The following is a 24702-nucleotide window of genomic DNA, read 5'->3' on the forward strand; positions in this document are numbered from 1 at the left end:
ACTGACGGCGGCGGTGCACAAATGCTGCGCAGCTAGCGCCATTCGACGGCCAACACCGCGGTTCCTGGTGTGTCCGCTGTGCCGTGCGTGTGATCATTGCTTGTACAGCCCTCTCGCAGTGTCCGGAGCAAGTATGGTGGGTCTGACACACCGGTGTCAATGTGTTCTTTTTTCCATTTCCAGGAGTGTATTTCTTGCTGTGAATTTAGCAGTCACCTAGTTGCTCTTAAAAATTCTCACCGTAAGGTTCACGGACCTTGCATATTTACATGAAGTATTGATGATCAGGCTGTAACTAAAAAAAATCCCTTGTCGATAGATGTTATTCATTTCCAGTTTTATCAGCGTCGTAGAGAGACAGTCCAAAGTGAAAGTTCGCAAACTTCTCCATTAGTTATACTTGTTTAAAGTATGCGAAACTAAAACTGGCATGATGGAAATTTAACAGTGACTAACTTTACGAAATCTGGCAGAGCCCACTACGACTATTTAAAGACTGGTCTTAGCACACTGGGATGTTGGATATAAATTTAAACACTGTAGATGGCCCTGTAACCAAGTGGTTATGTTATCACGTTGTGTTAGACTGAATGAACTCAAGTATGTTAGAGAGAAGTGACTAATTCCATGTGCGGGACGTTGACGTAAAAAGAATGATATTAAATTTAGTGTCGAACTGTACTCATACATTCTACATGTACCTTTATTCAAGCATGCAAAACGCAGAATGAAGGGAATTGAGTAAAGATCATTCTCTGACATTAAATTCAGTGACAAAGAGTATGTAGTACCAATTTTGTTGAATAATAAGTATGAACACACCCAGAAACGCTCTTACTCACTCGAAATGCACTGACGCGTCCAGCCAATGCAACTTGTGTAATATTGTAAAAGAACCAGCCCCAAACACGAGTACGCCAGCTGTCTGATTAAATTGTAGTGCCTGTTGCAGTTCTCGTCCTATCAGAACAAACCATTTTTATGATAGGTTTGAGCACACGTCGAAAAATGGCGGTTTGCAAATCTGTTCATTTCACAATTTAAATTATTTCCTAAGTGAGTGATCACTGATCAGAAGTTGGTGAACATGGCTGATACGCTGAATGAATGGAAATAAGTGCGGGTACAGATTTATAGATTCACAGAAACACTATAGGGAGAGATGTGGGGCGAACAGTATAAGTTATCACTGTTACAGCGAGAATGCTGTCGATCTAAGACAATACCACAAGTGGAACAACATTATATTTTATAGAGAAAGCACATAATACATGGATTTTGCAATTGAGAGCCTGAATCTAATTAGCAACCTATTTCATAATCTCCACTTTTGCTGTAGAGTAGCTCATTGCAGTATCCGAAGACAGCGTGGCGACGATGACTCTCGGTGCTGGTGTTTGATGAGTCTGCGTTAAATACGTGCCCAGGTCCGGTGCACACTGCACAAAAACAATATTAATTTTCCGAAACTCTGTAATTTTCTCCCATTGCGGCGTATAAGTTTGAAATTTGGTTCAAAGTTACCTACAACCTTCGTCTGTGGTGGTGCAAAAGCAAGCCGCCCTGCGACGTCACCCTCAGGCTACGTTTCAGATAGCAAGGTCCCGACACGTGGGAAAAACGGATAGAGCACAGACGTTCATGTGTGGTGTAAGGTGAGTTAACGACGTCACATATTGAAGTCTGCACCTGGCCGTGAGGTGCACATGGAGAGCCGAAGCAGTTAAGGCGACCGCTCACGTAAAGCACAAAATCTGTGTTCGAGTCCCTATCCGGCACCAATTGTCATGTCGTCATTCCCTTATACAGCTGATGGTTGTACGTATTCACAAATGCGAGTGCATTTGATGTATTTTCTGTTCCAGTCGTGAGTGATCCACTGGAAGAACGACTGTTGGCGGTAAGCCTCCGTGTGAGCTCAAATCTCTCTAATTTTACCCTCATGGTCACTGCGCAAGATATCGGTAGCAAGGAGCAATACTGCGGTACTTCTACGCAAGTACACTCTTGAAACATAAACAGTAAACCATGCTGTGCCGCAGAATGCCTCTCTTTTAGCGTCTGCCACCGGAGTTCACTGAGCACCTCCACGTCGCTTTCGCGTTTACTAAATGACCCCGCAACGAGTCGCGCTTCCCTTCTTTGAGTCTTCCCAGGTTCCTCTATCAAACCTACCTGATATGGACCCCGAACTGACGAGCAATATTAGGGAATAGGTAGAGCAAGGGTTTTGTAAGCTGCCTCCTTTGTGCGTGGAGTATATTTCCCGAAGATCCTTCCAAAGAATCTCAGTCTATCATCTGTGTTGCATGAGATTAGTTTTATTTGGAAGTTCCAGTTTCAGTTACTCCGTGAGCACACTCCTAGATCATTTTTGGCTGTGACTGCTTCTAATGACTGTTCTGCAAACGTGTAATCGTACAACAACGGGCCTCTCTGCCTATTTACGCGTAATAGGTTACATTTGTTTATGTTGTGAGTCAACAGCCAGTCCCTACACCAGGCGTCGATCCTTTGCAAGTCTTCCTGCATTTCGCTGCAATTTTCTAACGTTGCAACTTCTCTGTATACAACAGCATCATTCGCGGAAAGCAGTATCAAGCTTCCAACGTGGCAATGTAGTTACACGGTGAAAAGCAGTGGTTCTATACCACTCCCATTGGATGCCCCTGAAGGTACTTTTACGCTTAATATTTGTCTCGGATGAGAAGTCATGCTGTTCTGTTTACTACAACTCTTCAGTCCGTTCACACTGCTGGCTTGACATTCCGTACGCTCGTAATTTGTTCATTAGTCATCAGTGCGGAACTGTAATCTAACGCCATCTGGGAGTCAACTAACATCCTCTGCTCGCGGTTTTGCTGCACTCTGGGTCTCTTATTATTCAAATGCGTAGTACACCGCTACGTGTTAACGCCGTAATTCGGCGGGACCAGTGTTTCTGTCGAACTGTATTGCTATTTGATTCGTTTTCGCTATTACGTTTGCTTAGTCTAGACCTGATAGAAATACGATACTGGCCTTATGTAGCTTTTTCTTCTTTTTGAATATAATTTCTCATGCGGCGAATTTGAACGCTAAATTCGAAGTATAGTTATGATACCAGTGACACAAATGTACGTTTTATGTCTATCGACTTGAATACTGTTATGAGTGTAAGTTGACTTCTTGATTATACATAAATTGACTTCATTTTTATTATGCGCATTTTTAGAGCACAACATTAGTGTAGAACGAAGAATTGAAATCATTTTATTTTATTTGGCTTTTTTAATTTATTTCATGACCTTGAGGTAAATAATCACTTCCTGAAGGCAAGTACTAAAACAGAAAAGTTTTAAATACGTATCATGCCACATAAAGCAGTTACAGTAAACAGAACAACACTGCAAATTTACAGTTAACAGTTCATAGGGACACGACTTATTACGACGAAGCTAGCTCCAATCCTGCAGTAAAGCCTTCCAAATCTGCTTTGAAATATTTATGTTCACGAAACGCTCTTCTTATAAAGGTGTCAGCTTGTTACTTTTATTCTCAATGCTACATTGCCTTTCAATTCTCCGTAAATCGTGAAATATTCTAGCAGGCCACCAAATATGGTGAATGTGTAAAAAAATCCTGAAAAATCACTGGCAGTTTGGACAGTTGGCTCCAACGCTGCAAACCATCTCATTATGGTTAACGTATTTAAACCAGCAGCACACGTCGCAGTAGCTTTTAAGGGGGGTGCTTAACTTGCCTGTTATATCGCATATTTGAGACACTGTAGCTAACTGAGAATAGCACGCGAAGAAAAAAATACCCAGAAAACGTAGTGTCGCTGTGTTTGTTACCATAGCAACACAGGTTATGAGCAACGCTTGCAATTGATAAGGCTACTGCGGTCCCGTGAAAGTCATTATTATGACTGTGAAACTGTTCAGTGACATGCAACCCTCAAAGCGCGGTCGGAACTGCGGAAGAAAAATGCGTCAAACCTGCAAAGCGCTTTGATTGAGCTATGGGATATACGTTACAAAACACACATTTTTATCATCAGCCCTTCGCTTCTTCATTTTCCCTCCTATATACTTAAAACTCAACGTCTTCAATTATTTGCTGGAATTGTCCAATCTATGTCTAACCGTACAGGTTTTGGCCACAGCAGCACTCTCTAGTGCAGCGGAAGCTATTCCATGACGTCTTAAAACCATGCCCTGACATGCTATCCCTTCTTCTAGCTGCTGTTTTCTAGAAAGTTCTTTCCTCATAGGTTCTCAGACAACCTTCTTTACCGAGCGAGGTGGCGCAGTGATTAGCACACTGGATTCGCTTTCGGGAGGACGACGGTTCAATCCCGCGTCTGGCCATCCTGATTTAGGTTTTCCGTGATTTCCCTAAATCGCTTCAGGCAAATGCCGGGATGGTTCCTTTGAAAGGGCACGGCCGACTTCCTTCCCCATCCTTCCCTTATCTGATGAGACCGATGACCTCGCAATTTGGTCTCTTCCTCCAAATCAACCCAACCCAACAACCTTCTTACTTCCCATCAGTGCACTTAGTTATCAGTCTCCTTCTCTAACATCGCAACTCAGAACCTTCGATCCACTTCATTTTATGTTTTTCCACAGTCTACGTTTCATTTCCAATCAATTTTACTCTGCAGACGTACATTCTCAGGATTTACTTTCTCAAATTAAAGCTATGCTTGCTACAAGTCGTCTTTGAACGAGGAATGGCCACTCTCTGTCAGGGGTAATTTTCTCCCATGTTAGCAGAATTCCTTCATTGTGATCTACATTGTGATTCTTTGTGTTCCGATATTAATCTTCTTGTCAATCTCATTTACACTCCTCCTCAGTACTTTCGTCTATAATTGTTTCATTCTCATTCCACATTCTGTGCTGAACAGACTGTTCATTCAGTTCAGCATACGCTATAATGATTCCGACTTTAAAAGAGGCAACTGTCTCAGTCAATTTTATCACTGATATCATTTCACCCTAAATTTTAATTCCACCTTTCCTTTATTTCGGCCATTGCCTTTCCACATGCAGGATGAGCAGTAAAAAATAAGACTACATTCTTCCCTTCGTGAGAATTTCTCTCGTGCTTTACAGTCTTATTGCTTACTCTTGGTTCTTGCCATACTGTATGTTACCTGTCTCCTTCTTATAGCGTATGTCTATTTTTCTAACTAGCGAACCCGCAATACTTCGCAATTGCTAAACACGTATGTGAATTGGATATACCTTCTAGTCTCCTTCTCCCACTTCTCTCTGCCTATCTCGTCCTCTCCCTCTACCCAACTCTTCTTCTCTCCACTCTCTATCTATCTCCTCTCTCCCGTTTCAATGTCCATTTAATTCCTCTGCCCCCTCCCCTTTCCCCTCTGTCCACCACCTCTTCCCACCTTGTTCAGACCTTGACTGAGCCTTGTTATAGTCAACGAAACCTTGACTGCTCGATCAGTGAGGACTGTAGATTCAGTGATAGTATTTCGCAAAGCTTTAATTTGCAAGAGGGTAGAATTACAAAGTTTCAGTCGTTTCTGACTCATTAGCAGTATTCTAACCGTAAACACATAAACCATAAATAAAAATTCCCCGTACTCTGTGGAAACCGCTGCGAGGAGGAGGTATACACCGAGGTGACAAAAGTCATGGGATACCAACTAAAATAGCGTCAGTCCACCTATTACCGGAGTAGTGCAATAACTCGGCATGGGCTCAACAGTCGTTGGGAATCTCCTACAAAAATATTGAGCTAGGTTGCATCTATAGCCGTCCATAATTGCAGAAGTGCTGCCGGTGCATGACGTCGTGCACAAATTGACCTCTTGATTACATTCCACAAATGTTCGATGGGGTTCATGTCGGGCGATATGGGTGGCCAACTCATTCAACCGTAGTGGCCAGAATGTTCTTCAAACAACTACGAACAATTGTGGCCCGGTAACATGTCGTAGCTGTTTGGGAGCATGGAATCCATGTCTTGCTGCAGTTAGTCAATAAGTAGCCGAACATAATCATTTCCAATCAGTGATCAGTTCAATTGGACCAGAGAAGCTAACCCATTCCACGTGGACACAGCCCAACTTTACGAAACCATCACCAGATTCAATAATGCCTTGTTGACAACATGGGCCCATGGCTTCGTGGGGTCTCCGCCACACTCGAAGCATACCATCAGCTCTTGCCAACCGAAATCGATGCTCATCCGATCAGGCCACGGTTTTCCAGTCGTCTAGGGCACAGCCGATATGATCGCGAGCTCAGAAGAGGCGCCGCAGGTGATGCAATGCTGTTGGCAAAAGCACTGGCGTCGGTCGTCTGCTGCCGTAGCCCATTAACGCCAATTTTCGCCGCAATGACCTAACGGATACGTCCATCGTAGGTTCCACATTGATTTCAGCGGTTATTTTACGCAGTGTTGCTTGTCTGTTAACACTGACAACTGCTATCGGTCGTTAAGTGAAGGCTGTCCGTAACTTCATTGTCCGTAGCCAGAAGTAATGCCTGAAATTTGGTATTGAGAGCAAACTTTTGACACTGTGGATCTCGAAATATTGAAAGCCCTAAAGATTTCCGGAATGGAATGTCCCATGCGTCTAACTCCAATTATCATTCCGCTTTCAAAGCCCGTTAAATCCCGTCGTGCGGCCATAATCACATCGGAAACCTTTTCACATGAATCACCTGAGTACAAATCATAGCTCCGCCAGTACAAGCCCTTTCACACCTTCTGTACGCGATACTACCGGCATCTGTATGTCTGCATATCGCTATCTATTTACTTTTGTCACCACTATAAATACACTGAAGCGCCAAAGAAACTAGTATAGGCATGCGTATTCAGATACAGCGTGCTGCGGTTGGCAACGCCTATATACAACAAGTGCCTGGGGCAGTTGTTAGATCGGTTACTGCTGCTAAAATGGCAGCAGCAGTAACCGATCAAGATTTAACTGCATTTGAACGTGGTGTTTCAGTCTGCGCACGAGGGATGGGACACAGCATCTGCGAGGTAGCGATGAAGTGGAGATATTCCCTACGACCATTTCACGAGTGTACCGTGAATATCAGCAGTCCGGCAAAACATCAAATAGACGACATCGCTGCGGCCGAAAAAAAATCCTTGCAAGAACGGGACCAACGACGACTGAAGAGAATGGTTCAACGTTACAGAAGTGCAACCCTTCAGCAAATCGCTGCAGATTTCAATGCTGGGGCATCAACAAATATCAGTGTGCGTACCAGTCAACAAAACATTGTCGATATGGGCTCTCGGAACCGAAGGCCCACTCATGTACCCTTGATGACTGCAAGGCACAAAGCTTTACGCCTCGTCTGGGCCCGTCAACACCGACTTTGGTCTGTTGATGACTGGAACCATGTTGCCTTGTCGGGCGAGTCTCGTTTCAAATTGTATCGAGCGGATAGACGTGTATGGTATGGTATGGAGACAACCTCTTGAATCCATGGACCCTGTTTGTCAGCAGGGGATGTTCAAGCTGTTGGAGGTTCTGTAATGGTGTGGGGCGTGTGCAGTTGGAGTGATATGGGGTCCCTGATACGTTTAGAAAAGTCTAGATACGACTCCGACTGGTGACACGTATGTAAGCATCCTGTTTCATCACCTGCATCCATTCACTAGCCCGCATCTCGTGGTCGTGCGGTAGCGTTCTCGCTTCCCACGCCCGGGTTCCCGGGTTCGATTCCCGGCGGGGTCAGGGATTTTCTCTGCCTCGTGATGGCTGGGTGTTGTGTGCTGTCCTTAGGTTAGTTAGGTTTAAGTAGCTCTAAGTTCTAGGGGACTGATGACCATAGCCGTTAAGTCCCATAGTGCTCAGAGCCATTTGAAGCCATTTTCCATTCACTACCATTGCGCATTCCGACCGACTTGGGCGTCGCATATATACTGAAGAACCAAATACCTACTGGATCGCTTTCAGAAGCGGTCTTCTAGTTATTTAAAAACAAGAAAGAATTCGAATGAAAATTTGTTAAAATTTCAAAGCAGTTGGTGATGAACTACGAAACTGAACAAATGAACTTTTACATTTTTATTTACATAGATGATACCAAACACTTCGCACCACATTACTTTGTCAGACTCTTTTCCAAGTCAACGAATACTATGAAGATACCTTGATTTGTCTTAAATCTTGCTTTCATTATGAAACACAATGGCAGAACCACCTCTCTTTGGCTTCACCTTCGCTGTAGCCAAACTTTTCATCCAACAGATCTTCAGTTTTATTTTCCACCCTTCTGTACATAAATCCGGTCAGAAATTTGATAGCATGAGCAGTCAAGCTATTTCTGCGAAAGTTTTACACCATAAAATACTATCTTTCATATCAGGGCATTGTCCCTCAGTGCTATACGACATGGACTTGAATTGTACAATGGTTTTGTGGCGAGTACGTCGTAAAAAATGGATTGAGATAATCTATCACTACAGGTGTTACAATCTCATAAACGCCTAGTTGCAGGCACTTGGAGTAATTAAAACTCATACAGACTTTACACACATCAGCAACAAAGTGACTTCCCATGTAGTAGCGCTGCGTCCAAGAAGGGGGGTTGCGCCGGCCCTAGACTGGATCCGCCCGGCGGGGCAACGTGAGGGCCGGCAAGTCGGCCTGCCGAGATGTGGATTTTAGGCGGTTTCCCACATCCCACTATGTGAATACCGAGCTGGTGCCCAAGTCCCACCACACTTATGTGCTTCGAAAATATTTAGAAAAGCTTCTCCCACTTTCCGATGAAGAACACTAGATGCTGACAGTTGGGATGCATATATTCAGGCCCAGGAAACGAGGGAGGGGGTTGCAGGAAGGGCATCCAACGATACTTTAAATTAACAATGACAAATCTGTTAATAACCATACTGACCCTCCACCTAAGTGGGAAAAAAGCACAATAAAAACAAATGATTTCCAGTGGAGGCAAAGATAAGTTACGAATTTGATGGTACTGTGGGTGCGAACATAGCTCGGAATGGTAACTGGACTTCCAGAAAACAGTGGGATTATGTGGTAGGATGGATATAAAAGCATCCAATAATGACACAGAGATTCTCATGTATTAAATAATCTCGCTAGAATCTAGCTATACTTATTCAAAAGAGTAACAGCCTGCCCGCAGAAAAGAAGGCTCTTGTATGCATAACCAGTCACACACACAAAATGACATCTTGAAACAAGCCTGAACGTGCTCACATAAGCATATAAAATTTAAAATAAAATTTAAAATTTTGTGACTTCTCATCAAAATCACAAATTACAAATTTGTATCCTGTCATCATTTCCTTTCAACTCGCAGAATAGTTATTCCAGTGTTGGGTTTTCTTTTTTATATCTTTAAGGACATCTTCCTAGTGATGACCGGCCTACAGTTTTCCCTTGGATAATGATTTTCTCCGGCTTTTCTCCCAACATTCGAAATATGCGCCCAAAGAACTTAAGGATCCTATAATTTTTTTGTGACAGCCTTGTTTCCGTAATTAAATATTTTATAATGGAAGCATTAGTTCTTTAAACTCATATTTCAAGTGTGTCAGTTTTCTTGTGGTAGATTTCTCTGATTGTCTGTATTTCTACATCATATAGGTTAACTGGAAATACTACCTACAGAATTATCTTTGCATTTATGTAGCCTATTATTCTTCTTTCCATTTCCTTAGTGCAGCAGTGAGTCTTACATATTATGGATGTAAGGCAGATAAAATGATCAATATTTTGTAACTCGCCAAATTCGTGGCTTATTCATCATGATCGCATTTCACAACTTCGCTCCTTTTTTTTAGCGCGAAACAGTTTTATTGCTTTCTGCTCCGTTTAGCCTAACTGTTCTTTAATTTCTATTTCAGAATTCATATGAATCTGTGACTGTCAGTTCGGAATCCTTCTTCTATTATATCCCCATTGCAGCCATCAAGACTTATTCTGACGCTACAATCTCCGTTTGGGTTGAACAAGGCTCGTAATATTAGGAATATCAGCCAGATACACTGCCCTTTAAATAGCTTTTATTTTATATAAACCATTCACGGCCATTCATTCATGCCGATTTCGGCATATTGCCATCATCAGGTGCTCTGTAAATACATAAGTAAGCGATGGTCTTAATTTAATGGTCTGTAACTATGATCACAGAAGTTATAATAAATGGTTAGGTTTTTTTAACTTACATGTAATATCGTTGCTGCCATGACCAGTCTTATTTTATAATTATTAGTTTCTCCTTAGATACACGCGGGAGGCGTTTATCTGACTTCAGTTGGTCTTTATGTATGCTGTTTTTCTCATGACAGCTTGGGTGACAGTGGATCAGCTATATTACATATTTACATGGTTATCTTTATAAATTAGTGATATGTGGAAATTCGATTGTTTCTTATTATTTTTATAGGTTTGGTTCTAATTATGTTTTTGTCTGGAATTTCTTTTAGCTTTGAGATTTTCATGTCATATTTTTATTTTTTTGTAATAATTTTGTTATTGTCTACGATTTATGTTGTTTTCTTGGTGTTATATCTTTGCTTTGTACTCTTCATGTTGCTATCGCTGTTACTATGGATGTGTGTTATTTAGTGGCTTTTATTTATTACTTTACCTGTTTTCTTGATTTATAAGGTGGTAAAGTTTTCTATGTACTTTTTGTGCTTTGATCGGTTTGTTCATTCAGTAAATTTGTGCAGTTGCTGTATGCATGTGAATATATCTCTATTTCCTCAAGGATGTTCATGAACGGTTCCTTTTTCGTAATATTGGGGATTCCTAGTTTATGGGTGTTACGTCGTGTTTTTCTGTTTGTAGATGCTGAAAGAATGTAGATGGGTTGTTTTCACTTTCTTTGGTGTGCTCTTCAAATCTAATTTTGAAGTTTCTAGCGGTTTGTCTTACGTATAATTTGTGGCATGTATTACGTGAAACTATCTGAACGCCAAGGTTGTTGAGTATGGGAATTTTCGAGCTGTCTTCATGTATTTTGTCTTTGAGCCTGTGTGTTTTGGTATGCCAAGGCGATGTCGGTTTTGTTGAGTAATTTGTTAATTTTGTTTGAGATGTTTCCTAGATAAATTGTGGTTACGTATGTTGTTTTCTTCTTTTTTGTTGTGTCTATGTATAGTGATATTTTTTTGTATATTGGGTTGTTATAGACTGGTAATAGAATGCATCCTTGCCTATCGTCTTTGGAAGATTTAAAGGTTTTGTGTCACACATTTTCCAAACTCAATTAGACTCTGCGTGCGTATCCTTGAAAGAATAGAGTGATGATAAGGAAACTCCATAATATTAAGCATGTTCCGCAATCAAATCCCTTATAAATCAAAAATGTGCTGCTGTTCTAACCACGTCTAACGCGACAATCTACACTGAAGAGCCAAAGAAACTGGTACACCTGCCTAATATCGTGTAGGGCCCCCGCGACGTGGCATGTGCTCACTAATGTCTGAAGTAGTGCTGGAGGGAACTGACACAATGAATCCTGCAAGGTTGTCCATAAATCCATAAGAGTACGAGGCGGTAGAGATCTCTTACGAACAGCACGTTGCTAGGCATCCAAGATACGCCCAATAATGTTGATGTCTGGGGAGTTTGATGGCCAGCAGAAGTGTTTAAACTCATGAAAGTGTTCCTGGAGCCAATCTGTAGCAATTCTGAAAGTGTGTTGCACTGTCCTGCTTGAATTGCCCAAGTCCATCGCAGTGCAAAGTGGACATGAATGGATGCAGATGATCAGACAGAATGCTTACATACGTGTCACCTATCAGAGTGGTATCTAGACGTATCAAGGATACCGTGTCACTCCAACTGCACACGCTCCACACCATTACAGAGCCTCCACCAGCTTGAACAGTCCCCTATTGACATGCAGAGTCAATGGATTCAAACGAGACTCGTCCGACCAGGCAACATGTTTGCAGTCATCAACAGTCCAATGTCGGTGTTGACGGGCCCAGGCGATGCGTAAAGCTTTGTGTCGTACAACATCAAGGGTACACGAATGGGCCTTCGTCTTCGAAGGCCCATATCGATGATGTCTCGTTGAATGGTTCGCACACTGACTCTTATTGATGGCCCGGCACTGAATTCTGCAGCAATTCGCGGAAGGTTGAACTTCTGTCACATTGAACCATTCTCTTCAGTCATCGTTGTCCCCGTTCTCCCAGGATCTTTTTGCGGCCACTGCGATGTCGGAGATTTTATGTTCTACCGGATTCCTGATATTCACGGTCCATTCGTGAAATGGTACTACATGAAAATTTCCACTTCATCGATACCTCGGAGATACTGTGTCCCATCGCTCGTACGTCGATTATAACACCATGTTCAAACTTACTTAACTCTTGATAATCTGCCATTGTAGCAGTAGTAACCGATCTAACAACTGCGCCAGACACTTGTTGTCTTATATAAGCGTTGCCGCCCGCAGGGCTGTATTCTGCCTGTTCACATCTCTCTGTATTTGAACACGCATGCCTATACCAGTTTCTTTGGTGTTTCAGTGTAGTTCAAGATGGGTGGGTCGGGCACAGCCTGTACATTGGACTCCACGATGACCTGACAACAATCCTCTGGATTGATCTACCTGGGGTTATCTCAGAAGTGAAATTAGCACTCCCATTACTACAGATGAGCTGGAGCATCGAATTAAATACTCTTGTCAAGGTCTAAGAGATGATCAGGGGGTGTATGAAAGAATTCTTGACCCACTGTAGAGACACTACACTATTCTTTTCAAATTTGTGGACGGCGCGTGTAACTCCTCCTTTAACGGTAGAAGCATACAGAAAGATGCTGAAATAGATATGTGTTTCTCGTTAAGACAGGCTATTGGTGAAGTGTTCAGCTCAATTAGATGGGGAGTTCGTCAAAATGTTTGCTTTACAAATGCAATTTTAGTAACTAGAGCAATACTTCATACTGAAGCCCATGCAAGCATCTCGTTTGCGGACCAAGATCACTATGCAGGCTCGGAATCACACTCACAATTATCCTGTATGCATCTCGTTTGCGGACAAAGTCTACTTACACGCTTTTTGTACTATCGTCGTTTACTTTCACCGCCATGAGTTTTCGCTATTAAGGGTGTCTCTCCTAAGAGTCGTCAGACGAATTTTCTCTGTGGTTTCGGCAGATATTTCAATTTCATTTTTGCCATGTGTAGCTGCAGTCAGCCCAAAAAAATGACGTGCGACGCGTCTCTAATGCTACACCCAGTGTCGACGGAGAACATTTTTAAAGCGGAGTTTTATGTGCGCATTCGATACGACGGTTCGAAATTAGTTTAGTGCGACATTCGTTTTAACCATTGTATTAACAAGGATAATAAAACCCCAGGAATAACGAGAATTCCAGCAGTGACAGCACCGCCCTGGCCCGCGCTTTCAGCTACTGCCATGCATCAATGTTACTCAGTCTCTGCTGGAGTACTAGTTATTCTTCGTATTCTAGTGTCCCTGTTAATACATATCGAGAAAACAAGTATCGCAATAGATTAATTCGGGATCGCCTTATCGAGTGGGCAGGTAAAATTCCGCTTTAAAAATCATTTCATCTGTTACGGGAAACCAACCGATGCTCTCCGTTGGCACTCGGCATCGCATAAGATGTGGCGGGCAGTGTTCTTTCGGGCTAGTGCGAGCTACACATTGCAGAAACGAAATTTCAAGTATCTGCGTAAACACCAGAGAAAATCATTCTGACGACTCTTAGGAGAGACAGGGTGTATAATTTTTTTATACAGCCATCCACCAAATCTGTTTGCTCGATACCTGGCATAGAACCTCTGGCTGCAGTTTTCGTAAATACCGCAGGCTTCATTTTATAAAGAATTTTCTATCCGTCAAGCATTTTTCATTCTATTTTTAATTTCCACAGCAGTTTCCGAATGTTGGAACTCCATTTCTAGTGAAGTGCTATACTGAAAATGGAATTGCAGTATTCCGAAAGAGAAAGCAAATAAATTTCTGCAACCGCTTGCAATATAAAAAAAAATCTTTTCGATAAATTTCCGTTATATTCGCTCTCTAGTTGACAAATCGTCCCTGGCCGTGTGCGATTTTGTAGAAGAAACAACAAACGCATGTGAAAACCGCTCCAAGCGACATTTCAAAGCCCTAGCACGTCCTCCCGTGAATTCTCCACTTTGCATTTCGCGGAAAGAGCGGGGGCGGTGGTGACAGGTGTCAGGCGTCAGCTTTGGCGCGCTTCTTTGTGAGTCCCCTGTAGGCAGGTGGTGGGTAGCTCTGGGTGCTGCGGTGTGGCGTCTGGCGCACTGCGGTGGAAATCTGCTCGCAATTAGCTCCAGCTGTACGCGCTGTTGGCTCCTGCGAATGTGCAGCCACAGTGAACAGACTTCTCGGTCGCCGTTAGCACGGTCTTTAGCGGGAGCGGCGTCGCCTGAGCGAGCAGTGTACCGCGCCACAGTTTTACATCCGGCCGCGTCCCGTATCCAGGGTGTCTTCGGCGAATTCTGTCGGACGTCTGCTGGGTCCGCCGCCGTTCTCAAGCAAAAGCTGCTACAGGCCATACATTGTTATGTTACGCCCTGGACTGAACGCAGACCAGCAATAGTTGGTCTTGGACGCTTGCCTGCTTACCAAGTGTTTCAGAGGGTTTCGCATACAAATCTAAGCAAATTACGAAGTGGTGACCGATTTGTAATCTCTAGGTACGAATTGAATGTACTAAAATGGACAACTCTGCCGGCCGCGGTGGCCATGCTGTTCTAGGCGGTTCAGGCCGGAACCGCGTGACTGCTACGATCCCAGGTTCGAATCCTGCCTGGGGCATGGATGTGTCTGATGTTCTTAATTTAGTTAGGTTTAAGTAGTTCTAAGTTCTAGGGGACTGATGACCTCAGATGTTAAGTCCCATAGTGCTCAGAGCCATTTGAACCTTTTTTTTTTTTTTTTTAACTCTGAACAGTGAAAAATCACCTTCGTTTTTCACAGCCGCTATGATCTTGTTTAAAACCACGGTAATTAGTCGTCCATAAATGACAGGAACATGAGGAACACGACTGATAATTAAATATAAATAAGTTACCTGAGTCAGTCGTTTATTGTACCATTACGAGGTTCAATGGTTCACACCCTCAGCTCCAGATGGATGATTGCGCGGACGGCCATTTGGTGTTACTGCAGAGTACAGACACCTTCTGACACACCCTCCACAGTGATTGGCCAAATACAAAACACGAAACGTTTCCTTTCTTGTTGGTGTTCAATTTTTTTTCAAACGGCACTGCTAAAGTTAAAAACATAAATTTGCAAGACAAACACGTACCTACAGTTAAAGTGGAATCGGAAAGGTGCTGCGTAATGGCATTTGTTGTATAATCTCTTCACTGTACATGATTTTAATTTGCTTGCAAGTAAAATAAATGGTTCAAATGGCTCTGAGCACTATGGGACTTAACATCACAGGTCATCAGTCCCCTAGAACTTAGAACTACTTAAACCTAACTAACCTAAGGACATCACACACATCCATGCCCGAGGCAGGATTCGAACTTGCGACCGTAGCGGTCGCGTGGTTCCAGACTGTAGCGCCTAGAACCGCTCGGCCACTCAGGCAGGCTGCGTGTAAGTAAACATTACTCTTGCAAACTTAGGCTTTAACTGCAGTAAAGCCATTCCTGAAAGAAAAATGGTCGCCCACAAAAGACGAATCAAAACCCGTTGCCTTTACGACAGAGCTTATACCGTAAAATAGTAGTGTTCGTCATCATGTATGAAGGAAATCCATTTTATATTTCATGTTTTATTTTTCGTATTGAAATCATTATGGTGAACTTACAGATACGTTGAAAAGTGCGGTAAACCAAAGTGGAACAGAAATATTTAAGTAATATACAGTATAGAAATTCATACTACACAGTATTTTGCAGTCTGTAGAACTCAAATGAAAAATCATATTACACAGTTCACTTTTTAAAATTTGTTGGTTGAAATTTTTCTTTAATTAAGATTTGGTAGTAAAAATCTTATACTCTCACGGTTATCCTTATGTTACATTCCCTTACAATGCTTTTAAAGGGAACATAACACTTCCGTTCAGTCCGCCTCCGGTAGCTGAGTACCATAAAATGTGGACCGCTTTTCATAGACTTCCTTAAGGCATTTGATCAAATTAATCACAAATACCTGACAGAGACAATGCGCCGAATGGACTTCCTGCCAAAAACCATCGACATCATCAAGAACATGGCAATGGGTGTTACTGCACAAATCTCCGTTAACTGTCAACTGACAAAACAAATTTAAATAAAAAGGGGTGTTACCCAAGGAAGCCCCTTATCCATGCTCCTGTTCGTTATATCGCTGGAACCTTTCCTGAGACAGCTACAGCACAGGCTGACATGCATTACCATTCAAGAAACAAAGACCGTGGTAGGTGCTTACGCGGACGATGTAGGCGTAATCATCAGAGACCAAACAGATGTGACACAACTAGAGATGGTACTTGCAAAATACTGTTCCGCATCAAGTGCGAGGGTGAATGAAAACAAAAGTAAATTTCTAAATATAAAGCAGCTTGCTAACTTGCGCATTGAGTGGACGAACCATGTTAATGAACACAAAGCTCTTGGAATGGCATTGACAACTCCCCTTTTAAAAATGATAGCAATAAATTGGCGGGAGGTGGCAAGAAAAATCAAGGGAGCTTTCATTGAAAACTGCCAACGTAGCATAGACCAGTTCCAGAGAATACTGTTTATCAACACGTATATTTTATTCAAGGCCTACTACATAGCACATGTTCTCCCCATTCCATCAATGGTGGCGAAGACGATCATGTCCACCTTAGCAAAGTTCGTGTGGAAAGGGGAATTGTTTCGAGTGCCGGTGAAGACAGCAGTTTTGGATCCAAGCAATGGAGGAATGGGTCTAACCGACATCAAGTCTAAAGCGATGGCATTGTCTGTCAAACGAACATGGAGCATACTGTGTAACGATCCAGGGTGCATTACAGCAAAACTATACGATATTGTCAGGCCAGAAAGTGTAGAGCCACCGATAAATATTCAAAAAAAGTTTTAAGCTAAAATACATTAGGGAGTATTATCTTGAACTAAGTTATCTCATCAAAAAGCTTTTAAACTCCAAAAACGTTACAACAAAGGCGATTTCAGCTGAAAGACGGAAACATGAAATGAAAAATAACATAGAAACTAAATATGCTGGAATAGCATGGAATGTGGCCTGGAAAAACATCAGTAGTGATGTCCTCTCGTCTGACGTGAGAACAGCGTGGTACAAGGTAGTCAACAACATCATCATCACTAGTGAGCGTCTCTTTGCCATCGGCTTAAGTGACTCTAACCTCTGCAGCAAACGCAACGTCGTTGATAGTGTGCCTCATCGTTACACGTGTGGAGATCAGATTATCAACTGGAGGTGGACCAGGGAGAAAATTGCTTAAATAACAAAAACTTCAGCAAACAATGTACCGATTAACATTTTCTTCAGACCAGAGGAAATTCACTACCCTCAGGCAAAAAATAACGCAGTGATTTGGTTAATGGGCAAATATACAAGTTATGTTTTTAACAATATTTGGAGCGATGAACATATTGAATACAAGATGTATTTGGAAAATGAATTTGGAGAAAACACTCAAATATCAGAATCACAATAAGAAATATGGTAAGATGCTCCGAATTGTCTTCAACAGAATGGGTATAGGTTAGGAACTGGATTCCTAGTAGAGAGGGAATGGGTTGGGTCACGTTCCCGACCCTAACCTCACCTGCAAGTCACCCATGAAAAATAAATCAGTAGTACAGCAGATACAAGAATATGGCTTGACTTGTGGACAAGCCACGATCGTTAATTCCCTGCGCAGATTACTTCCATCTCTGGCTCGCCTCCCTTCTCTCAGACTAGCGCACTGCGCGCAACACTGTACCAACATGTTTGCACGTTCTCGTTATATGTGTATTATTGAAGATATATTTCAATAAATAAAAAGTTTATTTAGAGTGTGGAACACATCAGTTTTGTTAACTTCATCTCATTATCCACCCAAACGCATAATTGCTAATTCTAATTACAATCTGTAAACCATACAATTCTACCTGGACAGGGATTCATTACTGCCTTTGTGTGCTCCTCTCGGACGGTGGAAGTGTCCTTGTTTGTTTTATTAAACAAATGCTCGGCGAAATTAATTTTCACATCTGTGGCGTGAGAGTGTATGCTTCAAATCCTGCGATTAAACTGGTCGTTTTATGCAAATAACTCGTCCACATCTCACTGACTGCCGTACGGCGGATTAACTATCTTACATCCCTGTGTAATGTCGGAATATCGAAAGTGGTAGCTGTTTTGCCCGCAATTTCATTCAGAAGGAACCTCAGTACGGTGTGGGGCTGCATAAGAATTCCACAGAAGTATGAAAATGCCTCGGGAAAATGTAGACTTGCACATATAAATGCAGTTGCCAGCCAAGACTGTAGGTCGCGCTCTTGTATTTCATGAGGAACGGCAACATGAACGATGTCCTCATTATGTTGTAAATGTCAGCTGTCGTCAGAATAGTGTCTACATCTACGTTTATACTCCGCAAGCCACCCAACGGTGTGTGGCGGAGGGCACTTCACGCGCCACTGTCATTACCTCCCTTTCCTGTTCCAGTCGCGTATGGTTCGCGGGAAGAACGACTGCCGGAAAGCCTCCGTGCGCGCTCTAATCTCCCTAATTTTACATTCGTGACCTCCTCGGGAGGTATAAGTAGGGGGAAGCAATATATTCGATACCTCATCCAGAAACGCACCCTCTCGAAACCTGGACAGCAAGCTACACCGCGATGCAGAGCGCCTCTCTTGCAGAGTCTGCCACTTGAGTTTGCTAAACATCTCGGTAACGCTATCACGCTTACCAAATAACCCTGTGACGAAACGCGCCACTCTTCTTGGGATCTTCTCTATCTCCTCTGTCAACCCGACCTGGTACGGATCCCACACTGATGAGCAATACCCAAGTATAGGTCAAACGAGTGTCTTGTAAGCCACCTCCTTTGTTGATGGACTACGTTTTTTAAGGACTCTCCCAATGAATCTCAACCTGGCACCCGCCTTACCAACAATTAATTTTATATGCTCATTCCACTTCAAATCCTTCCGCACGCATACTCCCAGATATTTTACGGAAGTAACTGCTACCAGTGTTTGTTCCGCTATCCAATAATCATACAGTACACGATTCTTCTTTCTATGTATTCGCAAGACATTAAATTTGTCTATGTTAAGGGTCAGTTGCCACTCCCTGGATCAAGTGCCTATCCGCTGCAGATCTTCCTGCATTTCGCTACAATTTTATAATGCTGCATCTTCTCTGTATACTACAGCATCATCCGCGAAAAGCCGCATGGAACTTCCGACACTATCAACTAGGTCATTTATATAGATTGTGAAAAGCAGTGGTCCCATAACACACCCCTGTGGCACGCGAGAGGTTACATTAACGTCTGTAGACGTCTCTCCATTGAGAATAACAGGCTGTGTTCTGTTCGCTAAAAACTCTTCAATCCAGACACACAGCTGGTCTGATATTCCGTAGGCTCTTACTTTGTTTATCAGGCGACAGTGCGGAACTGTATCGAACGCCTTCCGGAAGTCAAGGGAAATAGCATCTCTCTCTCATGAACAAATAAAGCGAGTTGGGTCTCACACGATCGCTGGTTCCGGAATCCATGTTGATTCCTGCAGAGTAGATTCTGGGTTTCCAAAAACGACATGATACGCGAGCAAAAAACATGTTCTAGAATTCTGCAACAGATCGTCGTCAGAGATATAGGTCTATAGTTTTGCGCATCTGCTCGACGACCCTTCTTGGAGACTGGGACTACCTGTGCTCTTTTCCAATCATTTGGAACCTTCCGTTCCTCTAGAGACTTGCGGAACACGGCTGTTAGAAGGGGGGCAAGTTCTTTCGCGTTCTCTGTGTAGAATCGAATTGGTATCCCGTCAGGTCCAGTGGACTTTCCTCTGTTGAGTGATTCCAGTTGCTTTTCTATTCCTTGGACACTTATTTCGATGTCAGCCATTTTTTCGTTTGTGCGAGGATTTAGAGAAGGATCTGCAGTGCGGTCTTCCTCTGTGTAGCAGCTTTGGAAAAAGGTGTTAAGTATTTCAACACCAAAACAACACGAAGGAAGTACCATAAACAGGAACTGCAGGGCGAGCTGGAATTCCAAAACCACTAGTCAGTGAGTCAAATGCCCGCATGGGGAAATCATTCTGCCGAAGCTGTCTTGAACTGCGGAGCAGTAGAAAAATGTCATTTGGTCAGATGAGTCTTGTTTCACTCGGTTTCCAGTTTCTGGTCGATTTTAAGTCCCAAAACTGAAGCTTGGCGGGGTTTCGGTGATAATTTGGGGAGCCATATCGGTGGTATTCTGTGAGTCGCATTACTATCTACCAGCTCTCGTTATAGCCAAGGATTAAGTGACTGCTTTGGTTGATCAGGCCCATCCCATTGCACAGTGTTTGTTCCCCAGTGGTGGAACTGTGTTCCAAACGACAGGATCCCTGTTCACACACCTCGCATCGTCCAAGACTGATTTTCTGAAGACGAGGATGAACTGTCGCATCTCTCCTGGCCACCACAATCAACAGAGCTCAGTATTGTTTAGCCTTTGTGGTCTGCTTTGTAGAGTAGAGTGCGTGATCGTTATCCAACTCCATTATCATAACTAGAGCTTGTCATTGTTTTGCAGGAATAATGATATACGATTCCATTGAAAACCACGTGTATCTTTGAGATGAGGCACCGAACCAGTGTGACTGAACTCTACCCACACCCCTACGCACACGCACACACACACACACACACACACACACACACACACACACTGTATCTTACATCCAAATAGGTCGTTCACCTCTTAAAAATGCGTTACAAAAAAATTCTAGACTTAGATGGTTTCTTCAATGACCGATTCAAACGCTTTGAACAAAAATCATAAAATCCTAGCGGAATCATGGTATCAGTCTTTAACAATTTGTTGTGGAAACTAACGTATAGAAGCTAGTTGCTTTGCTGAAGTATTTCTGGCTTTTGGGTTATTTCCTTCTGGTCAACCGACGAACCGCCGCACCGCGAAACAGCACCCGGCAGTGTGTCTCAGACAGTATTTATCAAGGGGGTATGTAACTGTTATCACTCACTAAAATAAGGAAAATAGCTTCTCGATAAGTGGTAGAGTACAAAGTAAAATAATTTCTCGACGTACTCTATTCTTTTCTATTGAGGCTGTTTTTTATTAAACTATGTTCATTTCAACAAAATCCGAAGAATTAATCAGAACAAGAGTTAGCCATTATGGTGTCTCGTAAAGTTTGCCATGGAGCTTTGAAAGTGTTAAATATGAAAGCACAGTATGTCAGCCCAGCACCATTTCACGCCTCGATAGCATATAGTGAGATGAAAACTGCGCTCAGTCCCGGTTCTCGCTTACAACACACTTCTGGCCTCTCTTGCACATATTTCACAGCATACACAGGTCCGAAAGAATAGACACCATGCATTCACTTGATTCCGCGTAATGTCCCGATGCTGCTGACATCAGTAATTCCATTCCTTCCCCCCCCCCCCCCCCCAGCCACCTTTAATTTACGTATAACAGAACTAACTATCATAAATGGCTTTCGAATCGTATCAAGAAGAACTACATTATTTAATGGTGCTTTGGCAGAACAGTAAAAACAAAATCAGAGTTTTCTCTACACAGTATTGTCCTCGCCCCTTTGTAGTTCTTGTTTTGAGCTCTGAAACCCGGTCCGAAAACTGGTTTGGTGTTGTTCCCTCAGTAGTCTATTCTGTGCAAGTTTCTTCAACCTATATCCAGTTGGATCTGCTTACTGTACTTCAGCCTTAGAGGCTTGGTCTATACAATTTCCCCCTTCCCTCAATTACCAATTTAACTAATTATTGCCGGCCGGAGTGGCCGAGCGGTTCTAGGTGCTACAGTCTGGAACCGCGCGACCGCTACGGTCGCAGGTTCGAATCCTGCCTCGGGCATGGATGTGTGTGATGTCCTTAGGATAGTTAGGTTTAAGTAGTTCTAAGTTCTAGGGGACTGATGACCAAAGAAGTTAAGTCCCAAAGCGCTCAGAGCCATTTGAACCATTTTTTAACTAATTATTGATTATTGACTTCTGCCCTATCGACTTATCGCTTATTTCGTCAAATTGCGCCCCAAAATCTCTTTTCTCTTCAACCTCTTTTGTAGCAGTGCGGTTTACCCACCAAATTTTCTACATACTTCTGTAATATCTCATTTTAAAAAATTCTAATTTCCTCTTCTTTGCTCTAGTTTTTGGGCACATTTCATCTCCATATAAGGCTACACTTAAAGTCAAATAATTTCAGCAAATACTTTCTAACTCTTAAATTGATATTCAATGTTAATAAATTTTGTTGCTTCAGAAACGTTTCTCTTGCTGCTGCTAGTCTGTGCCATAAATCTTCTTTACTTCGGTCATCAACATTTATGTGACATCTCAAACTTAAATATAAATATTCCTTTTTGAAAAAAAAAAACGCCCAGAAACTAATTAACTCAAACAACTGATATTCTTAGAAATACGAGAAGATGTTGTTGGTCCTCAACATTGCGTGGTCATGTAGTCATCCGTTGTAGCACCATAACGAAGAATCAACAGGGGTGGGGGAGATAGGTTTCAGTACAACATTCTGTTGCAGGATGCGATGCATCAGCATGAAAGAAATAATCTCTGCAATTACTGTAGCTTTGTCAGAAAATACGTGAAGTTTTGTATCGAGAAGTGTTATAAACTAAAGAAATCGAGAGAGAATGTAAAATTCTGCGTATAGAAATTTTTAACACCTAAATTCGAACGCACACGTGCGTATCTGCATGTGTGAGAGCGTGTGTGTGTGTGTGTGTGTGTGTGTGTGTGTGTGTGTGTGTGACACAGCGAGATTAAATGCAAGTAAATAATAGTTGGTAATTGCTACAAGGAGCAAATATCTTGAGACACAAATGTTGACTGCTGCAGGTATCCGCATGCTGGACCAGCCCTACATGACGGACCTGATTGAGGCCAATTCGATGGGCCACGAGCCGAACCTGATCGACATCTACAGCGCCTCCTGGGGGCCCACGGACGACGGCAAGACGGTGGACGGGCCGCGCAACGCCACCATGCGAGCCATCGTCCGGGGCGTCAACGAGGTGAGTCGTTTCTCTCACCAGCCGCTCAAATCCCTTACACATTTTCTCGACTTGTAGTAACAGTCCAGACTCTTTTTAGCAAACGCGGAGTCCAACAACTTTCACCTATCTCTGAATAACATTTTATACACTCAGGTGACTAACGTCATTGGATACCTACTAATACTGTGTCGGACATCCTTTTGCCCAGCGTAGTATTTGGAAGTCCCCTGCAGAAATATTGAGACTTGCTGCGTTTATAGCCGTCCACAATTGCGAAAGTGTTGACGGTGCAGGCTTTTTGCACGAACTGATCTCTCGATTGTGTCCCATAAATGTTCGATGGGATTTATATCAGGTAATGTGAGTGGGCAAATCACCCACTCGAACTGTCCAGAATGTCCAAACCAATCGCGAACATCTGTGGCCTGATAAGATGCCGCATTGTCATCCATCAAAATTCCATCGTTTTTTGGAACATGAAGTCCATGAATGGTGGCAGATGGTCTCCAAGTAGCCGAACATAATCATTCCAGTCAATGAAAGTTTGAGTTGGGTCAGAGAGCCCAGAACATTCCACGTAAACACAACCCACACCATTATGGAGCCAACACCCAATCATCTGACAAGGTCACGATCTTCCAGTCGTCTAGGATCCAACCGATATGATCACGAGCCCATAAGACGCGCTGCAGGCGATGTCGTGCTGTTAGCAAAGGTACTCATATCGGTCATCTGCTGCCATAGCCCATTACCGTCAAATTTTGCAGCACTGTTCTAACGACACGTTCGTCGTACGTCCCACATTGATTTCCGTCGTTATTTCACACAGTGTTGTTTGTCTGTTACCACTGACAACCCTAGGCAAACTCCGCTGTTCCGTGCCGTTCAGCGAAAGCTGTCGGACACAGTGTGGCCCGTGGTAACAGGTAATGCCTGAAATTTCGTTTCCTCGGCACGCTCTTGACACTGTGGATCTCGGAATACTGAGTATCCTAACGATCTCCGAAATTGAATCCCCCATGCTTGTAGCTCCAACTACCATTGCACGTTCAAAGTCTCTTAATTCAGATGAACCACCCGAGTTCAAGCGACAGCAACAGCAATGCACTGTCCTTTCATGCCTTGTGCACATGACACCATCGCCATCTGAATACGTGCATGTCACTATCCCATGACTTCTGTCACTCAGTGTTGTCTCTTCCTGCTTTATTTTTTTTCTGTGTGTATCGAAGAGCGAGAAAATGCCCTGCTCAGCCAACTTCACATACATAGTCTCATAGTTGGCTGGACAACTTTGCTGCATTTTGTAATTCACAGTCTGGAAGTCCACTATTCGTTATTTTCTTCCTTCAAACAGATACGCCACACAATTTTACACCAGAAGAGATACGGCAGACCAGCTATGTGTTACTATTATGGGTAATTAGCTCAACATGATTGATATTAAGCAGCTCTTTGAAGATAAGATAAGCTTACATTCTGTTTTCTGTCCTAAATGATATCTTTGTCGTTGGGAC

At 42.9% G+C, this 24702-nt stretch overlaps 1 protein-coding gene across 1 annotated transcript in view; it reads left to right on the top strand.

The window, feature by feature from the left end:
• LOC124795818 (neuroendocrine convertase 2) overlaps window positions 1–24702 on the top strand; it is a 1530590-nt gene that overhangs the window by 1284372 nt on the left and 221516 nt on the right. The window contains exon 9 of the mRNA XM_047259899.1: window positions 23028–23203. Coding sequence (XP_047115855.1) covers window positions 23028–23203 — 176 coding nt within the window. The remainder of the gene's footprint in view (window positions 1–23027; window positions 23204–24702) is intronic.

Source organism: Schistocerca piceifrons, chromosome 4, assembly GCF_021461385.2.
Source record: "Schistocerca piceifrons isolate TAMUIC-IGC-003096 chromosome 4, iqSchPice1.1, whole genome shotgun sequence".
Taxonomy (NCBI): Eukaryota; Metazoa; Arthropoda; class Insecta; order Orthoptera; family Acrididae; genus Schistocerca; species Schistocerca piceifrons.